Below are 23,005 nucleotides of genomic sequence, written 5' to 3'. Positions count from 1 at the left end.
TATCATAGTATAAACTTATTGCTAATGTTTCTGTTAATACTAACATGAATTTCTGTTAACTGGCTTTCTTGAACCCAAAGATCTAGTACGGTAAGTCTACTAATCTCTATTGCATTGACTTAAAGACACACTAAAAAAAAAATTCTACTCTGATGAAATAAAAATGGAATAATAGTTGAATGTATGACATACTTAATAATACCAAATTAAAGAGGTAGTTCTCAAATGAGAAGTTAGACTTAATCTAACTTAATGTGCTCTACAAACGCACATGCCTTTGAGTTACTCTCACAACTCTCATTCTGCCATGAATTCTCTTTAGGGAAAAATTCCCTATGTAATTTATGGATGAGACTAAAGCATTCATGAGTTAGCATGTTTCTTATACTTTCTCAAAGCTCACTAATTATCTTCAGGTAAAAACCTTTTAGTGGTATCAGACTTGAAAAAGAAATTTTCAATGTTAATATTTATTTTGGCAAATTGATGAAAAAATGTACCTTAATTAAGTCTGAAATGTTGATAATAGTATAAGTTAGTACAGCATCTACAGAGGTTAATGCAAAACTAAAAATGTATATTCTTGGTCCTCAGGGAAAAGCAAGTTAAAAACCATACTGACATTCAAATCTACTAAAATGACTTTTTTAAAAAAAAAAAAGACAAAGTGACAATATTAAATGTCAGCAGGATTTGGAGCAATTGAAATGTTCATATATTGCTGGTGGGGTATAAAATGGGACAACAGCACTGTAGAACTGTTTGACAGTTTCTTACAAAGTTAAACATGTACCTTCCCTATGACCCTGATTCTACCTTCAGTTCTTTACCCAAGAGAAATGAAAACATATATACACAAAAACAAAAAAACAACTTCCTATCAGTTTTATTCAGGATATCTCCAACTTGGAAACTACTCAAATGTCTATCAACAAATGTGTGGATAAATGAATTGTGTAAAGTTTACATGGAATACTACTCAGCAACAAAAAAGAATGTATTAATGGTACATTTAGTCATAAGTGTGACTCTCAAAAGAAAGTATGCTGAGCAATTCTATTTATATTACATTCTAAAACAAGGAAAACCTATTGATAATACAGAAAGCACTGGGTTGCCTGGGACTAGAGGTGAGAAGGACTGAGTATAAGAAGATTGGGAGAAAGATTTTGGAGGGATAAAAATGATCCATCTTCTGACTGGGATAGTAGTTACATGAGTGTACACAACTGCCAAAATTCATCAAACTGTACACTTAAAATGGGTACATTTTATTGCATGGAAATTGTACTTCAATAAAGTTGATTACAAAGTGGGAAGGGAATGATAAATGGAGAACTCAGGATAATGACTACCTTGGGGTAGGGGAGTGAAGAAGGTGATGGGATAGAAAGGAACACAAAGGTAGTTTTAACAGGAGGACTGACAATAATCTAGTCCCTCTGTTGGGTATAAGGTTCACAGGTCTTAATTTTCTCAATACATTGTTATAATGTATATATGTAACATATTTTCACATATAAATATTACTTAATAAAAATGAATTAAAATATAATAAAAATACATGGGCTTCAAGGTCAGAAAACAGGGTTTTAGCTTTGTGTTCTAATTAGTTCTGTTTGGATAAGTCACTTACCTTCCCTGAGTCTCTTAAAATGACTTAGCCTACCTTAAATCGGTTGTTAAGAGGAAAAGATGACATAATATACATAAAAGTATGCTGAAAACATAAAGTAATATGTAAATAACTTGGAGACTTTAATCATGGTAGATTAATTAGAAAAGTAGCAATGAATAACACACAGAGATCATTAATGGAATACTAGCCATAGGGGGTAGCGATGACAGGGGGAGGAAGTGGTGGAGGAAGGGTAATGAGAGCAGTGAGCATGTCGTTTTCTTACCTTGTGCCAGGTACTGTTCTAAATCTTAATGAAATTACTAATTTAATCCTCATAAAAATCCTATGAGGTAAAAATAACCTACATTTGGAGCTGAGAAAAGGGAGGGACAGAAAAAAGTTAAGCAACTTGTCTATGGTCACACAAATTTTTTTTTTTGGCCATGCCACGTGGCATGCAGAATCTCAGCTCCTCAACCAGAGATTAAACCTGTGCTCCTGCATTGGGAGTGCAGAGTCTTAACCACTGGATTACCAGGGAAGTCTCTTAAGGTCACACAAATTTAAGTGGTGGAGAGAGGATTCAAACCAGACAAGTTTGATACTAGAAACAACCACACACAGACAAAAGCAAGTTACTTATTATATAAGGAGCTTAAGACCAAGACATATATAAAGAAAGAAAAGCAAAACTCTATACTGTAGAACATATAAGATATTAGAAATAAGGAATATGGGGTAAAACAAAGAGAATATATTAAATACAAATCATTTAAGGTAATATTTTCATATTTCTATTTTTTTCATATTCTTTCTTACATTTCTCTGTATTTATTCATAAAATAACTTGTCTAAGTAGACTATGAAAGATTTGACATTTTTCTTTAAAAGATACAATTTTATCAGACTTGGCAAGATTTCTTTCTCTAGAATTTAGTTCACACCCTCCCCATAAAACGGTTATTAATGAAATGTCTGCACTGTGGAATTTGATAATCCACACAACTTCCTTAGCAGAAATATGCTACAATTCAGTTAGAAACCAGAAGACGCAGGTTCTAGTTGTGAGTCAAAGCACCAAGCAAGTGGCTTATGTGTGGTATCTCAGTTTACCTATCTGTGCCACACATCCTGCGGCAGAGGCCAAGCTGGTATTGCCGAGCTATTGCTGGGCAGTGTCAGACTCAAACTTAGAATAGCCTTCTTCCCAATGTGCACAACACAGAGACAAAGTCACACCCAAACTAGGTGACTACTTTGTGATGTTTTCCCCTAAGATGTTTATGAAGCTCATTATATTCTGATTTCCAACATAAAAATGACCAGAAAAAAGAGACAGGAAGAACAGAATATAGTAGGATTGACCTAAGGCAACCCAAATTTGCCACATAAGAGAAGAGGGGATAAAGTAAAGATCTAAGGGGGAAAAACTTAAAAGAGAAAAAGGCAAGTGAAATTGAAGGCATCATCATCGTCATTTTATCTCTTCAGGCAACTCAGTTAAGACACGTGATGCTGCCTGTTTAACATCAGTGTTTTCAGGCCCAGGAATATAAAGTAGTACTAAAATCATATACATGCAAAAATAAATGCCCTAAAACACACTTTTAAAAATCTATCTTTAGTTTCTAAAGTTTTTATAATGAATATACATTATTACTATAAGAAAAAAAATTTCTAAAACTCTTAACTTTTGATATAAGACACAGTGATATAAAACATAACTATAAATGCTTTAGAAATATACATATACAAATTAAAGTATACCATGTTAGTCAACAAAAAAGGAAGAGAATAAATTACTATAGATAAGCTATCAAGATACAGAGCTTATCTTGATAATATCTAGATTTACAGAAAAAAATTTCTGGTAAAGTTTGTAAAAAAATTGTTGGTTTTTATACAGAAAAGGATGCCTGAATTCACTAAAACCAATTCGCTTTCAGAGCTTATTTGCACAGTCTTGTCATATTCTCTAAGATACATATAACCACCTACTGAAAACATGAAATAATTTTATGTTTTTATAAGAATTTAGATTTTATAATTTCTACTACTAGATATCTAAAAATAGGATTATACGATGTTAAAAAAAAACCCTTGCTTTGCTATTTGTCTAGGAGTAGTATGCGCGAAAAAGCTCCTTCACAGCAACTCAGATGTAATATTTGTAAAATATTATAAGAGGCAGGCATTTTTTATGTCTACTTCTAATTTAAAAACATACCCAGCTCTTTGGCTGTAGCTCCTCTTTCCTTTGGATCTTCAGACACTATTAACTGCGTAAAGCATTTCCTTCCCAGGGACTTCTGGATAGCTGCTATCTAAAAAGTTTTTCAAAAAGAAAGAAAGAAAAAAAAACTTTGGGGGAAACTGTTGCATTAAGTTAGAAAGCTGAAAACAATTTGAGGAAGGTTTCATTATTTTCTAAACAGTCCATACAACAAAACATGACAGTCTACGTTTTTCCTATGAACATTTTCAAAGAAAATCTCTTACCTTATCTTTGGATAAAAGAGGACTGTAGGAAAAAAGAGAGAGAGGAAAAAAAGAATTAAAAAAATATTATAGCAGCAAAATGCTTCCAAACAAATGTCACTGAAACGGCTGTAAAAAAAAAAAATACAGCTTCTCTGGATTCTAATATTAGCACAGAACATTTCCACTGCTGAAACATTACCACTGGTTCACACAGTTCAAAGTGCAACTATATCATGTGTTAATCTTCTTAGATGGCCAATAACTAATGAAAACCTCCAAAGAAGCTATAAATACTGAGATTCAGTGGGGGGGGGAAATGTCAACCTTTTGCTAATAATGTATTTCAAGAGTATTTTACACATATTAAAATTTCAGTTTATGTCATTATCGTCTAAAGTTGATTATGGTGGAAGATAATTTTATTCACATTTTCCACAGAAAAGGATAAAAAAAGACGTAATCTGTAAATATATTTTAGGGAACACTCAAGATAAAAGAATGCATACGTTCACCAAAAAGCATACACAATAATGTTCACAGCCACTTTATTCATAATATTAAAAAACTGGAAACAATCCAAATGTCTATTAACAATATAATGGATAAATAAATTGCTGCACAGTCATATAATGAATCCACACAGGAGTAAAGCTGAGCAAATTACCACTGCATGTAACAACATGCAACACAGATGTAATCATGGGCAGAAAAGCTCGATACAAAAATCTAGTTTGTGTGATTACATTTATATAAAACTACAGAACAGGCAAATACAGTGTTACAGAACTCAGACAGCAATTACTATCTGAGGGGGATGGGTGCTGACTTTGTACACAAATTAGGGAGCTTTCTGAGGGGCTGGCTGTTTTGATTCTTGGTCAGAGTACTAGTTACATATATGTATCTGTACATTTAAAAATTAAGCTGTGTACTTTAATATTCAAACATTTTATATTAATTTTAGGAGTATAATTTGGGGGAATTATCAAATATAAGCATAAAATTTTAGGTTTGGTTCACAATACTGTCTACTGTTCACAAGTCAGAAATTCTCTAGTGATGTGAAGCAATATGACTGAAGACTAGTTTTTAAATTATATGTTGGCACTAATAAGGACCTATTCTATAGCATAGGGAACTCTACTCAATACTCTAATGACCTATATGGGAAAAGAATCTAAAAAAGAGCGGGTATATGTATAAAAGTATAACTGATTCACTTTGCTGTATACCTGAAACTAACATAGCATTATGAATCAACTATACTGCAATAAAAATTAAAAAAACATTTTGTGTTGGCACGTTGCCTTATATTTAAAAAGAGAAAAAAAAGAAAAAAGTCACATCTATATTAGGTTCAATAAATATTTTTATTTTTAAATAATTAAAACATTTGTAACACATTAAACAATTATTAGTTCCCCGGGAAGAGCAGAAAAAGTATCTATACAGAATATTTTGAAAGTAAGAAAACAATCTCCCTTATCTATTTTTAATATTCCATTATTTAAAAGCTTTACAAAGCCAAAAGTTAACCTATTTAACATGCTAAAATTAGGTCATAATGCAGAATCCATAAAAAGACAGTTTCAAAAGTTGCAACTAACACAAGAAAATTGTACGTCCCAGAAATCTGCACTAGTTTAATAACTATCATGTCCCCTCACCTTTATAATTCTGAGTTTTCAAATAATAAATCAAAATATATATATTTAAGTGTTTTATTATTACTATGTTCAGTTTTAAAAATCCAACTCTTTGATACAAATCAAATAATTTAAAATTATCTGGTATTCTGATTAAATGCATTTGCCTTCCAGTATTAGGCTACTCTTAAAAATGTGTTTTTACTACAACATACAAACAATGACAGACATACAAACACTGAAAAACAATTATAATAAAAATCCTAACACAAATTTTTCCATCTGAATCACCTAATCTCTTAAGCAAAAAGTAACCGAAATTAGAAGTTACATTTAAAAATTTCTAATTAGAAGGTGCTTTGAATTTTGTAAAGCAGACCTTTTGCTAAGTTTAGTGTAAGAAACTGAGATAAAAGCTGAGACAGGAACCTAATCATTTTATTCATTTTAATTTCTCCAGTTAGCATTAACAAAACAAAGAAATGAATTCTGCATTTTAAATACTCAATACTACAATGCTTCTCCAATGTTCTATTCCAATTCATTGTAAACAGTCAAGTACTTACTCTTGATGTGTTGCACAAAATTTAGCAAGCCATTCAAAATCTTCACCATTAAATCCTTTTTCTGAATTCCTCAAAGGTGTAACTGTATGTGGTTGTACAGTTTTCCATTTTGTTTCTAAATTTAAAATATTTGTTAGTCACTAGCTATTACAAAACATGTTTAGAAGGGAAAAAATACTTAACTGGCACCACTGATAAAGATTATCATGCAAAATTACCCTTTTAGCCCAAAGTTAACATAGAAATAGCTAAGTAATTGCTTTTAGATCTAAGTATATATCCCAGAGACTAAAACAGCCAAGGACATCAGAAGAAATGAAAAAGTTGCAAGTGTTCTTTTCTTGGCACTGGTATGAAAAACAAAATACAAAGACAAAAACTTTCTTAAAATGAGGTAAACTTGTGGTAAAAATGCTACTTTCTTTGCAACACTAACTTGACTAGAAACATCTGCTTCCTGACTTAGAAAACCAGGTCAAATATGTTAACTTACAGCAACTTGTTAGATTATTGATAATTCTGCATTCTACATTAGTTTGTACTCACCCCACTGTTCTTGAATGGCAGAAAGATTTGCGAGCAATTGCTCATGATACAGTCGTTCGAGCTGAATGAATTTCATTGCTTTCTCATCTGAACAGAATATTTGAGGAAAATAGGAATCCAGGCTAAAGAATAATGTCCTAGACCAACTGAGAATTTTGAAGCTTATCAAAAAATGAGAGGACTCTAAATATTTTTAAACAAAAAAGTAAGGTTTCTTGGTTTTGAAGTAGGTACATTTTAATGTTGCATATCATGCAGTAGCTACCTGGTTTCTATTCTGTCAGTAAACAGGAGACACAAAAAGAGGGTTTAATGTTCAAGACATGCCTGCTTGCTAATAATATCTCTAGCAGAGTCAATTAAATATAATTTAATTGGAAACAGGACCCATATGGAATCTGTAATCTAAGTGTCCCCCCTCCTTTTTCTCTCCTTAAATTACCTTCTGTTAAGGCACTATGTTACCCTCTAGTCACATGTTTGTTTCTGATTTCAACTCCCCTTAATCCTTATTTCTCACTGAATGTTTTTTTTTTGTAAATTAACTTGCCATGGTGATTTTTATAATTATGTGATTTGACTTTTTTTTGGTAGATTTTCTTATGAACTTCCTCCTTCTCCATCTGTATCACACATTTAGCATTATATGAGGTCATGACAAGCTGTCCAACTGTCTACCTTCCTTTGGGCCATGTTCTAAATGTTGACCCAGAAAGAAGGAAGAGAAAAAACTCATTGTTTAGCTTTTGAGCCTTCCCATGGTCACTCAGAGGTTCAGTTCTCTCTCTCTCTCATTTGTGTCTTAAAGATACGCCAGGGATCATAAAATAGACCAGGGAGAAGCAGAGACAATTCTATTTTCCTCTGCTCGTAACTTAAAAATACATCAATGTTTCTCACACTTTACTGAACATAAATGTTATTTGAAAATCTTCGTAAAATACAGATTCATGAGTCTGATCCCCAGAAGCTCTGATTCTAAAGCCCACGAGTCTGCATTTCTAGGCAGCTCCCAGGGAAGTTGATGTGATCTGCACTGCACTATATCATACTCATCATTTGGGTAGTTCCAAGCTTCATTTCCATAAGAATTTGATTTCCTCCAAACTCAGTGATGAACAGCCACTGTCCAAAGTGTCTACCACACTTTACTAGTTTACCTGATAGGGTTCAGGATGACAACTGCTTGTCCCCCAATCTGTAGTGAGAATCAGTAAGGGCAGGAGAATAAGGAAATCACACAAATGGAGAAATAAAGAAACAAAGAAACTTGGGATGAGTTCTCTCTAGAGTGTATATACTGGACCTTCTCTGAAAAAATAAAAAACAATTTTAAGAGAGGGAAATTAAAAAATGAAAGGAATAAATCTTTCTTTTACAAAAGTTATGGGCTTCCCAGGTGGTGCTAGTGGTAAAGAACGTGCTTGCCAATACAGGTAGACGTAAGAGATGTGGGTTCAATCCCTGGGTCTGAAAAACCTCCTGGAGAAGGGCATGGCAACCGACTCCAGTATTCTTGCCTGGAGAATCCCATGGACAGAGGAGCCTGGTGAGCTACAGTCCATTGGGTTGTAAAGAGTCAGATATGACTGAAGGACAGCACAAACAAAAGTTAACATGCAGTCTTCCTTGACAACAGTTATTCTGTTTATTGCTAATGAAGAACTCAATCTTCCCTTTGCTATATATATATATATATATATATATATATGCTGCTGCTAAGTTGCTTCAGTCGTGTCCGACTCTGTGCGACCTCATAGATGGCAGCCCACCAGGCTCCGCCATCCCTGGGATTCTCCAGGCAAGAATACTGGAGTGGGTTGCCAGTTCCTTCTCCAATGTATGAAAGTGAAAAGTGAAAGTGAAGTCGCTCAGTCGTGTCCGACTCTTAGAGACCCCATAGACTGCAGCCTACCAGGCTCCTCCGTCCATGGGATTTTCCAGGCAAGAGTACTGGAGTGGGGTGCCGTTGCCTTCTCCAATATATATATATATACATATATATATATACATATATATATATATACACACATATAGGTATAATAAGAGTCATGAGATTTGCTATGTATAATATGGCTGACAAACTCTACCATATGAATATTACTTGACTTGTACTTCTGTTTAATTCAAAAGAAAACAAATCCAAAGGGTTTTTTTTTTTTTTTTTTTTGCAACATGCATTCTCCCCCTCCTCCACACACAAATATTTAGATTTTGGTAAAATTAGAGCTTGTCCACAGGAGGTCAAACTTGGGTGGTTCTAGAGAATTTTCTGGAGTAACAAATTTCCTACATCTTGCTTTCTGAGATGGTTACATGGGTGCGTGAAACAAAATCCAGTGAAAACAACAGATCATACATTCATTGTAGGTAAATCTCAATTTTAAAAATGGGCAATTCATTAAGCGTTCTAGGCATTTCTTCCTGTAATTAAAAAAAGGATACAATCCTCTTCCTGGAAATAAGACTCTGCTATCTATTAAAAACAAATAAAAAACAGAGAAAGTTAAATTAACAGTTGAATAAAAAGACAAATTTGGAAGAAACCAAAACCTTGAAACTCTCAAAATCTTTGATATCAAATTAAGAAAACTCTTATTTCACTACATTCACCAGTTCATAAAAAATATGACTCTAGGCACAAGACAAATTTCTGAAGTCACTTGTCTCAAGAAAAGCAAACATAGACATTCTTTGGTCCGTACACAATCTCATTCTTTCTATTCTATTTCAAGTTAAAGCAACTATCACTGATTCATTAGAGTTTAGAATAAGAACCCTGAAGAATGAGAAAAATGCTACTGAGGCTTATAAAAGTAGAACATGAATGAAAGGATGACTTTATCATAAACTAAAAAACTGAAATATGTCATGTCACAAGGGATCTTAAAACCCATTCATCTCATTACTATTTCACAAACCACCTCATGGGACACTGATTTTTCATTCTCTTTTGATATTTCAGAAAAGGACAGACCAAGTGCTACTAGTTGAGCAACGATGTTTGGAATATATACAAAGTGCTGCACAGGATAAAGGGCACTGGGTGGGAGGGCAAGGTCCAGGGACTCAGCATCTGGACCCCGATGAGCATATCCCTCAGCAGATTCATTCTAGGGCAAATTTAAATTTAAAAATTCTTTGATTCTAAAAACTTTGGGATCCTTTATTCAGATACAGCATTTATAAATAGAACAGTAAAACCAAACGTATACATGGAGAAACATTTGCGTGAACTGACTATTGCCATACTTAAAATACTTCATTAAGTAGTTTACACTTTCAAACAGTTTGCCCTGATTTTTCCTAAGTCTCTAATGAAAAAGGTATTCTGTTTATGGATCACAATCTCTACTTTCCAGGAAGCTATCAGTACAAAGAGCAATAAAGAACTAGTCAAACCTATAAATTAGCAATAAAAAAGGAATGTTTTTTCCTAAATCCCACAGTGGAAAAAGTATAGTTTTAAAGGAAATAGTTGCCTAGCTTAAAATTTATTCTATATATCTAACATTCTTCCAGGAGCAATACAACAATATAGATGGACCCAATCACCTCTCTGTAAATTGTCAATTTAATCAATTAGCTTTCAGACTTCTGGGACAGTTCCAGTTCCGTAAGTGGAACCATAAAGACAGGATCATGAAACCCAAGGCCTCAAAAGTAAAAAAGCACTTCCAGGTGAAAGGGCAGCTTGAAAAATAAATACACAGGGTGCTTCCTCCTATAAAAACCTACTCCTGGCAAGTCGAGCAGGGTAAAAGAAGGTGTGATTTTCTTTGATGTCTAAATCTGGGAGGTAACTTGGTAGAGCAGAAAAACATGAAGTTTGAAGGTGAATAACCTGTGTTCTAGACCAAGCTTTGCCACTACCAGCTGTGTGACTCTGGATGTGTCATTTCATGTCTCAACCTCGGCTTCCTTATTTGTTAAACAGGGTCAATAATACCTACAACTCTAGGAGACAGAACATGTGTCTAGTACAGTGCCCAGGACACAACAGCAAGTGCTTAAAATGGTTTGCACTTGCTGATTCTGGACCAGAAATGCTCTACTCTACCAGTACAGAGTAGAATCATGAAGAAGTGAGTTGAAAATCACTTTGGGAGGGCAGTAACTTTAAGGTTCTCCTGGTTTCAGGCGTCTTTTACCTACTGGGAACAAAAAGGAATTAGGAGGGTGTATCTGTTTGTCCGCAGTCTCACAGAGTGGCTTCAAGGATCCCAGTGAAGCCATTTCCTGCTTGAGTCTGAGATGAGTTTCAGCACATGTTCACTGAGCACCGAGTACAGCACTTGAATTTCTTCTTCTCACTTCTATATGAAAAACTCTCAAGTTTATGACTCAAGTTATACACTTAAAGCTAACCTGCCATTATATTAACAAAGTCAGTGTATGAGAGATTACTCAAACCCAAGAAAAATAATTTTTCCTTTTTGGCCATACTACACGGCCTGCGGAACTTCCCTGATGAGTGATCAGACCCATGCCCCCTGCAGTAGAAGTGCAGAGTCTTAACCACTGGATCACCGGGAAGTCTCCAAGAAAAGTAATTTTCAAATGGAATCTTTGAGAGTTCCAAGAACTTTAGTGTGGACTCTGGAACCAGACATGGACTTGAATCTTGTCTCTATGACTTATTGGCTGTGTGACTTCAGGCAAGTTAAAAAAAAATCTTCTTTGGTTATAATAATGTGTCACTCTGATAGTATTACTGTGAGGATTAAATGGGCTAAAAAACCTAGAATAGTGCTACTAAAACAGTATTTCCTATTTTAGTATTCTTATTATTGAGGCTGTTATTAGTACTGTTATGTCCATACTGACAGAGATTTACAATGGATGCTTAGAAAACAAGAATCAATAAAACGTATTAACTGCCAAAAGAGAAAAAGATATAAGTGAGCTAAAAATATAAGTGAATATCTGCAGTGATCATAGTCATTAATATCAAATGTCCTTTAGCATATATTCATCCATATAATATGTTAAAAATAGTAACTATCCTGTAATTAACTCTCCATTAATACTTCCTTATTTCTGTCAGTGGTACTACCATTCCTCCTAATGGGGTATTCCTAGAATTATTCTTCTCTGATTTCTTTATCATCCCTTTTTTCATTGTCTACACCAAGTCCTTACGTCAAGATTTCAAATTCACCTCTCCATGTTTCCACTGTCACCACCTTAACCTAGAAGCTATTCTCACTTTATGTTTGATTATACATTTCTTCTTTTACCTCTTATCTTTATGAAAAATATACATTTATATGGTTTAAAGAATCAAATGGCTCTATACGGTGTGTTAAGAAAGGCCCTACTGTTCCTGTCCTATTCTCCTTTCTTCAGGAGCAAGCACTTAGATATCTCTTTTTTAAAAAATGCTATAGCTCTAAATATTATGCTTATATTTTCTATTTCTTGATTTTTTTTTCAGTTTTAGAAAATGGGGATTGAATCTTTTGCTCCTTCCCCTACAAACATATACCACATATACTTTCTCTCACATATTGACCTATCCCATGTTGTTATATTGTAGTAAAAAGTAGATAAACATTTAATGTTTACCTTATTATGAGTAAGCCATGTAGTAAACTGTCATTATTTTTCCTTTCCTGAAAACTTTCTGGTTTCTCTGGAGTTTCTTTTTTCCCTTTTTTGGTATAGTTTTCCACTCACTTATCCCTTATACAACTCTAGTCTATCAAGAGTTGAAATCGTCCCTCAATGTATTCAGACACACCAAATATTCAGAAATCGGAAAATGATATAAAAGTTTCTCCCCAGACCCTTCTGATCTGCTCAAATAGAAGTGGGTACTCTCTTTTTGGTACAAAGCTGTCATCTAAGACTCTCTCTTCTCCTAGAGATCCCCTTCACCCGTCTCCAGGGTAGCACCCCATTTCCTTGTATCTTAATCTTCCTGTTACTTGGTTTACTCTCTTGTTTTGGTGGAGTACATCAGATAGTGACTTCCTGAGAAAGGATGAAAAGGAAATATCATAGGCCCTGACGTAGGAACATTCCTGGTGTAGCTGAGGAAGTGCTAGCAGGCCAGTGTACCTGGAAAGAAGCGAATAAGGAGAGTTTTAGGAATTAAGGTCTAAGAGGTAACAGGGCCAGACCATGGAGTGTCTTGCCATGGTAAGAATTCTGGCTTTTACTCTCAATGTGAAAAGAAGTCAGTGGATGGCTTTGAACAGAGAAGTCTCATGATCCGAACTAACATTTTATCTGGATCACAATGACTGCTGTGTAGGGGGGAGGAAACCTAAATGGAAATAAAGGTAAAGCAGAGTGGGTTCTACTGTTAGTTTACTGCAACAATCTGAACGAAATCTGATAGTGTCTTGTACTGAGATGGCGGCAATGAAGGAGGAAAGAAGACATCAGAATCTGCATATATTTTTTAAATAGGTTGGCAGGATCTGCTGATTGGATATGGACGTGGGGAAAAGTGAAGGATGACTTCAAAGTATTTGGTCTCAGCAACTAGAGGGATGGATATGCCATTTAACAAAAGGGAGAAAAAAAATCAAAGTCTGATTTTGGGCATTTTAAGTTTGAAAGGCCCATGAGATGACTCAGGAAGCTGGATGTTTAGTCTATACTGCAGAACTGAATCCTCAAGCACTCCAATGTTTAACAATCAGTAAAATTTGGAGGACTCAACAAATGACCCAGAGAAGGCATAGCCAGTGAGGTAAGATATAAAAGTGGAAAGTGGGGGGTCCAAAAAAGCAAAAGAAAATGCTGCAAAATAGAGTATGTGATCAACTTGTCAGAGCTTCTAATACTTCCGGTAGGAAGAAAACCGAGGACTAACAACTAGATTCACATGAGCATGCAACAAGGAGATCAATCCTGGCATTTACAATGCAATTCTGGCGGAGTGGTTGGCACAAAGGCCAGACTGGAGTGAGTTCCAGAGACATCTGAATATGGAATGTAACCTAGGTAGAATTCTTGCCCAATATATTTTAACCTGAATCAAATCATGAAGAAATAATTAGACAGATCCTAATTATGGGACATTTTTATAAGAATGCTTAACTCTTCTGATGTGTCAATGTTATAAAAGCAAAATAAACAAACAAATAAAACAGAAGGCAGGGAATTGTTCTGGATTACTAAGGATTAAAGAATGTTCACAACCAAATGCAATGTGTGCTCCTTCACTGGATCCTGGATCAGAGGGAAACTAGTTATAATGAATATTTGTGGAATAACCTGAAGAAACAAATATAGGCTCTATATTAAATAATATTAAACCAACATCTCATTTCTTGGGGTTGATAATGGCATTGTAAGTTATTTAGGAGAGTGTCATTGTTCTTGGGAAATTTATGTGCAAGTATTTAAGGGTGAAGTGATGTAATGCCTGAAAATTACTTTAAGATGTTTCATGGAAAATAAATATGTGAGGTAGGGTTGAGTGGGAGGAGGGAAAAGGAAAATCTGGCAAAATGTTAACAACTGTCAACCTTAAGTGAAAGGCACAGTGTGAACTGCTGGGAATTACTAAATAATAGAAAAAAAAAAGTCACTCCACTTCTCTCTGACTTGTGTTTCCCTTGAGAGTAACTGCCAGGATATTTTGTATTCTTGGACTACAGAAAGCAGTCATCAGCTGACTCCTGTTGCCCTGGTGTCTCAGCTTGCTGCAGTTTCAGCCATCTCTTTCCAACAAGCAATGTTTGACTTAGTGACAGAGAAATATAGCTATACCACTTAATGTTTAATTAGTTTTATGTTAAGCATACCAAGTGTTATTGATATGTTAAGTACTTTTACATGCAGTATTTCACTGAGTCCTCAACTACATTACAGAAGATGAAACTAAAAGCTGCTTAGTTTGTTAGCAGTAGGGTTAGGGTTAGATTTTAAAGTAGAGCCAGAGCCCATACTTTAAAGCTACCACTATACTCTCTAATCTTCTTTGCCAGGAGAGGACAGACTGCTGAGGTATTTCAGAAGTATAACTTACAGGACTCAGCAAACTGACATGTTCCTAGGGGATGAAGGTGGAGTTTTACTTTGAGACATTAAAAAAAATTAAATAATCTGCATCTTATCAAGACTGTTAACATCTTCCTGCCTAAAAATGTGATTTTCTACTAGATCTGCTTCAGCTATAGGATCACCTGCTAGTAGAAAAGAACATTCTCCTTACATTTAATGTGACAATAGCCCAGTGACATAAACTGCTTGAAAAGATTTGGCCCACTTAGCGGTTTCTATTTCTCAAAATGTCCGTTTCCCCAACTTTTTATTGAAATTCTACAGAAGACTTCAAAGAACAGTAAAATCAACAGTCATATACCTTTTATTTAGATTTGTCAATTATTGACATTTTGCCAAATCTTCTCTTTCTCTTTTCCTTTCTTACACATTTTTTCCCACTGAAATATCTTAAGTTGCAGGCATTATGTAACTTTACTCCCAAATACTACTTCCACATGTGTCTCCCAAGAATAAAAACACTCTCCTACAGGACCTTCAGTTCCATTATCAATCTCAAGAAATTTGACAGTGATGCAATAGTATTATTATTATACAGTCAGTATTCAAATTTCTGCAAGCTGTCCCCAAAACACATGCTTTGAGAGATGTGGGTTCGATCCCTGGGTTGGAAAGAGCCCCTAGAGTAGAAAATGGCAACCCACTCTGGTATTTTTGCCTGGAAAATTCCATGGATGGAGGAGCCTGGCGGGCTACAGTCCATGGGGTTGCAAAGAGTCAGACACGACTAAGCAACTGAGCACAAAACAAAGCCCGACAATTATATGGAACTTGCTTTATGAGGGAGTCTTACATCTCCCATTTGTAAAGATGATGATAATGCCTCTAGATTGTTTGGAGAATGAAATAATAGTTAGTGTAAATATCCTTTACAAACTCAATCCATTGTACAAATTCAAAGAAGGCTGAAAGATTAGAAAGCTGCCTTATTATATATGTTAGCAACACACCAGAGGTGAAAAAATAGTACACATTTTCTCAAAGTCCACCAAGGAGGTAATATACATATAAATATAAAATATTTTAAATATATATAAATATAAATATAAGTTGATAAGAATATATGTTTTCCTGCCTTGGGACAAAAGCTATTTTACTTTTAAAAAATTATTCACTGCTTATTGCAAATGTTTAATGAAACAGGAAGAGTGAGTGAAATAAAATTGAAGCTTCTTCCATTCCCATATATGAATTATTTTCATTTTAAAAGAAAATAAAACAAAGCTCATAAATATCTTAATCTTTTCAGAATTATCTCATGTAAAAAACTTTTCGTATTACTGTCCTTAAGGTCTCCCAGTCTCCAGGCTCTCCATCTTCTAGTTTACCCTCTCAATCATAAAGAATTATCAGCCTCTAAAAGCAAGACCTTAATGTTACAAGTTATCCAATCTTAATTCTCGTCTCTCTTCCATCTTAATCTTCAAAATAATATCCCAGTCATATCTTTGCAAAGGCTGATCTCTTTCTGTACCAGTTCACTTTCTTCATTTATTGTGAGCCTATACATCCTGCAAAACTCAGCTCAACAATCACATTCTTTCTGCCTAATGTCCAAAGGACAAAGTTAATCATGCATTTTGTGCTTTTGTTGAACCTGAAGCACATACCTACTCTAATACTTTATACAGACTTCTACCATTAGTTACCTACATAATTGTTTCTCCTATTCCACAGTGTCTGTCTTAAGGACATGTTCTTATGTAATCTATTTCCCTAGTGTCTAGCTTAGTTTTGGGCACCTTGTTGGTACCTACTAAGCACTCACTACATCGACTCATTTGTACACTACACTGACTCTCATTTGTACACACTATGTAAAAGAAGGGGCTTCCCTAGTGGCTCACTAGTAATCAATCTGCCTGCAATGCATGAGACGCAGGAAACGTGGGTTTGATCCCTAGTTTAGCAAGATTCTCCAGGAGTAGGAAATGTCAACCCACTCCAGTATTCTTGTCTGGGAAATCCCATTGAACAGAGGAGCCTGGCAGGCTACAGTCCATGGGGTTTCAAGAGTTGGACACAACTTAGTGACTAAACCACCGCCACCACCAAGTAAAAGAAGCTAGTGATTGTATGAGCCATAGATTGATGATCCAAGCCAACATGTGGCCACCAGTCAGTGATATGCCAGATTTCCTACCAGCTACTGGGTCCTTCTCCTGGACTCACCAATAACAGGTGGAGCAGAATCAATTACAGAGAACTGGATTTTGGATTATTACAAATATTGGCCCCAGAATTTCAGTGAGGCTGCAATTGAAAGTTCAGCAAGATACCTGGTGAAGGCAAAGGGGAAGTGCTCTTGAATCCAACTGCTCAACTTCACCTCGTATAAGTGAGAACAGAGATTGCAGAACCAACTTTGGGGCTTCTAGTTGATCGTTAGCATTTACTTCTGCAGATTCTTCATCACTAACGGCATGTGTGGCTACATGTAGTATATTTTCTTTCATTAAAGGTGTGGTATCTTCTGAAGAAAGTCCTTTGAGAGTAAATAAAATGTCTATGTTAGAATAAATTTCCATCATGGTAGAACACCTTAAACTAATTATGCCTTTTAACCATAAAATTTTCAAATAAAACTGATTATATGAAAAAAAAAAAAAAACCCACAGAAGCCACAAGTTATTCTCCTCAGTAAGTTAAGATTGTGCTTGACATCTGATTCTTTCTATTAGCAATTAATTAACAGAAGCAATTCTGTTAGTTCTATATAAACTTTTCTATTTACAGTACATTATAGATTAAGAATCTAATTTATATTCTTAGTTAAGAATATTAAAAAAAGAGAGATCTAAAGAAAAGTGTGTAGGTTAAAATCTGACCAAAAACTTGACTCTCCCAAAGGAAAAATGAATTAACTATAATTTGAAGTCATACCTTGCCCCAAATGAAATAGCACTAAATGAGAAAGTAAATGTAGTTATTATATCAAAGGCTAAAGAAGTTAAGCCTTCTTCTCTAAACTCTGGTCTGATAACTTTAGAACTACCTCTGGAGCCCAGGAGAGCAGAGGGAATCAGATGTCCAGAGCTAATGGTCACAGAAACTTTCTTCCTAGTAAAAAAGAGTAAAATAAACTTGGAAAAAAAATCAGCAAAAAAATCCTTGGCCCAGAACTCCTGAAATAACACACCAAGTTTTAAAACTCTAAACATAACACATTATAACTTTACCCTTCACAGAAATCTCAGCATGAGTTCTAATTTTCACATTGAAATTGAATAGACTGTGTGCACCTGTACTTACCTTCAGCTAGTCCGTCTCGGAAAGGATCTTTCTCAGTAATTTAGTATATGTGTACCATGATTGAAGATGCCTTCAGTCTGGAGGTGGCCTGCCATTTTATTTTGTAGGAATGGTATTTGTGAAAAACAGGAATGGGTTTTCTGCTTTCTAATTTTCTAATTGCAATGGTGGTAGTGCCAATGTAGGAAGAGAACTTTCTATAGAGAACTACAAAGAAACTAAGATAAATACTGTTTTCTTTCCTTTTCCTCCCAGCCACACTACTATACCCAAGACGTTAAATTATATAAGACTGTGATAAGGCTCATCTCCTAAATTCTATACTTCTCTTAATTAAATTCTTCTTAGTTTTTCATTAAATGTTTGGTAGAATTCACCAAGGGGCTTCCAGGTGGCTCAGTGGTAAAGAACTCACCTGCCAATGAAGAAGACCCAAGTTCAATCCCTGGGTCGGGAAGATCCCCTGGAAGAGGGCATGGTAATCCACTCCAGTATTCTTATCTGGAAAATCCTATGGACAGAGGAGCTTGGAGGGCTATAGCCCATAGGGTCGCAAAAAGGCAAACACGACTGAGTGACTGAACAACAACAATAGCAAAATTCACCTATGAATTAAATGTTTGGTAGAATTCATTTAATGAAAAATTAGTGTCAATCCTTCTCAGACTTTTCCAAAAATCAAAGAGCAGGGAACAGTTTCAATCTCATTTTTACAAAGCCAGCATTATCCTGATACTAAAGCCAAATAAAGATACTACATAAAAAGTAAACTACAAATAAATGTCTCCGATGAATACAGAGGCAAAAATTCTCAACAAAATACTCAGCAACTTAACTCAACAGCACATTTAAAGGATCGAACACCATGATCAAGCAGAATTTATTCCTGGGATGCAAGGTTCATTCAACATACATTAACCAATCAATGTCATGAAGGATAAATATCACATGGTCATCTCAATGGATGTGGGAAAAATTATTTAACAAAATATCCTTTAATGATAAAACTCTCAACATACAGAAGAATGTACCTCAACATGATGAAAGCCATATATGACAAACTCACAGATAACATCACACTCAACAATGAAAGGTTAACATATTTTCCTCGAAGATCTGGAACAAGACAAGGGTGCCTACTCTCACCACTCCTATTCAACATAGTACTGGAAGTTCTGGTCAGAGCAATCAAGCAAGAAAAAGAAATGAAAGGCATCCAACTCAGAAAGGAAGATGTGAAACTGTCTCCGTTTGCAGATAATATAATCTTATAAATGGAAAACCCTCAAGACTTCACTAAAAAACTGTTAGAACCAACAAATGATTTCAGTAAAGTTATAGGATATACAATCACCATATAAAAAACAGTTGCATTGCTATATACAAACAGTGAACTATCTGAAAAAGAAAAAGAAAACCATTTTATTTACAACAGTATTAAAACAACAAAGTACTTAGGAATAAATTTAACAAAGTAGATGAAAGCTATTGTTGTTATTCAGTTGCTCAGTCACATCTGACTCTTTGTGAACCCATGGACTGCAGCATGCCAGGATTCCCTGTCCTTCACCATCTCCCGTAATTTGCTCAAACTCATGTCCATTGAATCATTGATGCCATTCTACCATCTCATCCTCTGTCGTCCCCTTTTCTTCCTGCCTTCAATCTTTCCCAGCATCAGGGTCTTTTCTAATGAGTCGGCTCTTCGCATCAGGTGGCCAAAGTATTGGAGCTTCAGGTTCAGCATCTATCCTTCCAATGAAAATTCAGGATTGACTTCCTTTAGGAATGACTGGTTTGATCTCCTTGCTGTCCAAGGGACTCTCAAGAGTCTTCTCTAACACTACAGGTCAAAAGCATCAATTCTTTGGTGTTCAGCCTTATTTATGGTCCAACTCTCGCATCTGTACATGACCGCTGGAAAAACCATAGCTTTGCCTATACAGACCTTTGCCGGCAAAGTAGCCCTCCAGGCTCCTCTGTCCACAGGGATTCTCCAGGCAAGATTACTGGAGTGGGCTGCCATGCCGTCCTCCAGGGGGTCTTCCAAACCCAGGGATAGAACCCAGATCTCTCGCATTGTAGGTGGATTCTTTACCATCTAAGTCACCAGGGAAGCCCATGAATACTAGAGTGGGTAGCCTATCCCTTCTCCAGGGGATCTTCCCAACCCAGAAATTGAACCGGGGTCTCCTGCACTGCAGATGGATTCTTTACCAGCTGAGCTACCTGGGAAGCCTGAAAGCTACTGAAGAAGACACAAATAAATGGAAAGATATACTATGCTCATGGGTTGGAAGAATTAAAAAATAACTACGCTACTCATAGCAATCCTCAGATTCAATGGAATCCCTATCAAAATTGCAATGGCATTTTTCAAAGTATTAGAAAAAGTCTTAAAATTTATATGGAACCATAAAAGATCACATATAGCCAGAGCAATCATGAGCAAAAAAAAAAAAAACAAAAAAAACCCAACAAAGTTAGTAGCATCTGACTCTGAGATTTCAAAAACTACTAAAAAATTATAGTAATCAACAATAACATAGTTGGCATAATAACAGATGCACAGAACACTGGAACACAATAAAGCATCATAATAGAGCCATAGATTTGCTTCTACACATTTATGATCTTTGTCAAAAACACAAAGAACACACACAAATAGAAAAGGATAGTTTCTTCAACAAAGAGTGCTAAGTAAACTGGTTTTCCACATGTGGAAGAATGAAATTGAACTCATCTCACTATATATGCAAAAAATCAACTTGATATGGAATTGAGATTTGAATGTAAGCCCTGAAACCATGCAACTACTAGAAGAAAATATAGGGGAAAAGCTTCCTGACACTGATGTAGGTAAGACTGTTTTGGACTTGACACCAAAAGCACAGGCACCAAAAGTAAAAGTAGACAGATGGGATTTCATCAAACTAAAAAGCCTCTTGCACAGTAGAGGAAAACAATCAACAAAGGGAAGAGACAATCTATGAAGTGGGAGAAAATATTTGCTAACTATCCATCTGAAAAGGGGTCAATATCCAAATAAATAAGGAATTCAAACCACTCAATAGCAAGAAAACAATTTGATTGAACTGTTGGTGGAAATGCATATTGGTACAGCTATTATGAAAAACAGTACAAACACTCCTCAAAAACGTAAGACTAGAACTACCCTAATGATCCAGCAATTCCACTTCTGGGTATGCACACAAAGGGAACAAAATCAAGAATCAAAACGATTATCTGCACCCCCAGGTTCATTACAGCATCTCTTACAGTAGTTCAGATATGGAAATAACCCAAGTGTCTGTCAACGGATGAACAGCTGAAGAAAAGGTAATACACAGATACAATGGAGTATCATTCAACCGTGAGAAAGAAGGAAATGCTACCTTATATGACAACTTGGATGACTTAGGAGGTCATCATGCTGAGTGAAATAAGCTAGACAGAGAAAGACAAATACTACATAATTTCACTTATGAGTGCAATATAAAAAATAAAATTTTAAAGTGAAACTCAAAGAAGCAAAGTAATATAATGATGGTTACCAGGGGCTGGTGGGGGCAGATGGGGAGATGTTGATCAAAAGGTACAGAGCTGCAGTTATGTAGGATGACTAAATCTAGAAGTCTAATGTACAGGCATGATGACTCTACATAATAATACTGCGTTGAACACTAAAAATACACCAAGAGAGTAGCTTTTAGTTGCACTCATCACACAGCAATAAATGATAACCATGAAATGAGACATGTTAATTAGTTTGACTGCATTATGTGTATCAAATCATCATGTTGTACACCTCAAATATGTACAATTTAAATAAATGAAATGTAAAATACTGCTGTGAACAAGGCTGTTCAATCATTTAAGAAAACTGAAGGTAAGGGTACCTGTGTAATACAAGTATCTTCTAGCTGCTCCACACCCCACATGCTGTATTTTTTTAACCACTGTGACTATTTTGCATAAACTGTGGATTGCAGAAACAGAAGTATATCAGAGTTTGCAAGAAAATAACTGAATGGCCTTGCAAGAAGAATTATGCAATATTCCATACTAAAGAGCAGGTTTCTGTTTTCAGTGTTGTTAAGCTTTTAGGGAAATAATTTTGGGGCTTCCCTGATAGCTCAGATGGTAAAAAAAATAACATCTGCTTGCAATGCAGGAGACCCCGTTTCGATCCCTGGGTGAGGAAGAGCTCCTGGAGAAGGCAATGGCAACCCACTCCAGTATTCTTGTGTAGAGAATTACATGGACAGACCATGGGGTCACAAAGAGTCAGACACGACTGAGTGACTAACACAGCACAACATGTGGTGGCGCAACGGTAAAGCATCCGCCTGCGACGTAGGAGATACAAGTTTGACCCCTGGGTGGAGAAGACGCCCAGTATTCTTGCATGGGAAATCCCATGGACAGAGGAGGCTGGCAGGCTGCAGTCCATGGGGTTGCAAGAGTCGGACATGATTAGTGACTAAACCCCCACCACCAAAGAAACATAAATCGTTATCATACATGTAATTAAGTGACAAGGATATACTTTACATATAAAATTCAATAGGAAAACAATAGTTGGCCAAATTCTAGCTACATCAATTTCTAAACTACTTAAAATACACCCTGATTAATTTCACACTGCTAGGATACAAAATTTGCATTGAGAAAATTACTCCCAAAAAGTTGGAAGAAGAATGACAGGGACATAAGGGCCCTGAGTGCCTCTCCTGTTTCCAGTACTTATTAGCTATTCCTATGGCACATCAGTCAATCCTTCACTCTCCAGCCTCCCAATCGATTTCTAAACTGAGTGCTCTACCATCTTATAAAATTATTGTGAGAATTAAATGAGATAATGAATGTAA

General features: G+C 35.5%; 1 protein-coding gene across 2 annotated transcripts in view; it reads right to left on the bottom strand.

The window, feature by feature from the left end:
• Window positions 1-23,005, bottom strand: part of CNST (consortin, connexin sorting protein) — a 90,351-nt gene that overhangs the window by 22,031 nt on the left and 45,315 nt on the right. For both annotated transcript variants that reach the window (XM_081486896.1, XM_081486897.1), the window contains 6 exons: window positions 17,162-17,367; window positions 9,306-9,336; window positions 6,861-6,947; window positions 6,315-6,429; window positions 4,121-4,142; window positions 3,849-3,945 (listed from right to left, as the gene is read on the bottom strand). In XM_081486896.1, the coding sequence (XP_081343022.1) occupies window positions 3,849-3,945; window positions 4,121-4,142; window positions 6,315-6,429; window positions 6,861-6,947; window positions 9,306-9,336; window positions 17,162-17,367 (558 nt within the window). The remainder of the gene's footprint in view (window positions 1-3,848; window positions 3,946-4,120; window positions 4,143-6,314; window positions 6,430-6,860; window positions 6,948-9,305; window positions 9,337-17,161; window positions 17,368-23,005) is intronic.

The sequence above is a fragment of the Giraffa tippelskirchi genome, chromosome 5 (genome assembly GCF_054371585.1).
Source record: "Giraffa tippelskirchi isolate mGirTip1 chromosome 5, T2T-mGirTip1v1.2.pri, whole genome shotgun sequence".
NCBI classification, from domain to species: domain Eukaryota; kingdom Metazoa; phylum Chordata; class Mammalia; order Artiodactyla; family Giraffidae; genus Giraffa; species Giraffa tippelskirchi.
Note: the sequence above shows the minus strand (reverse complement) of the source record. Positions and strands in the feature narration are given on the sequence as shown.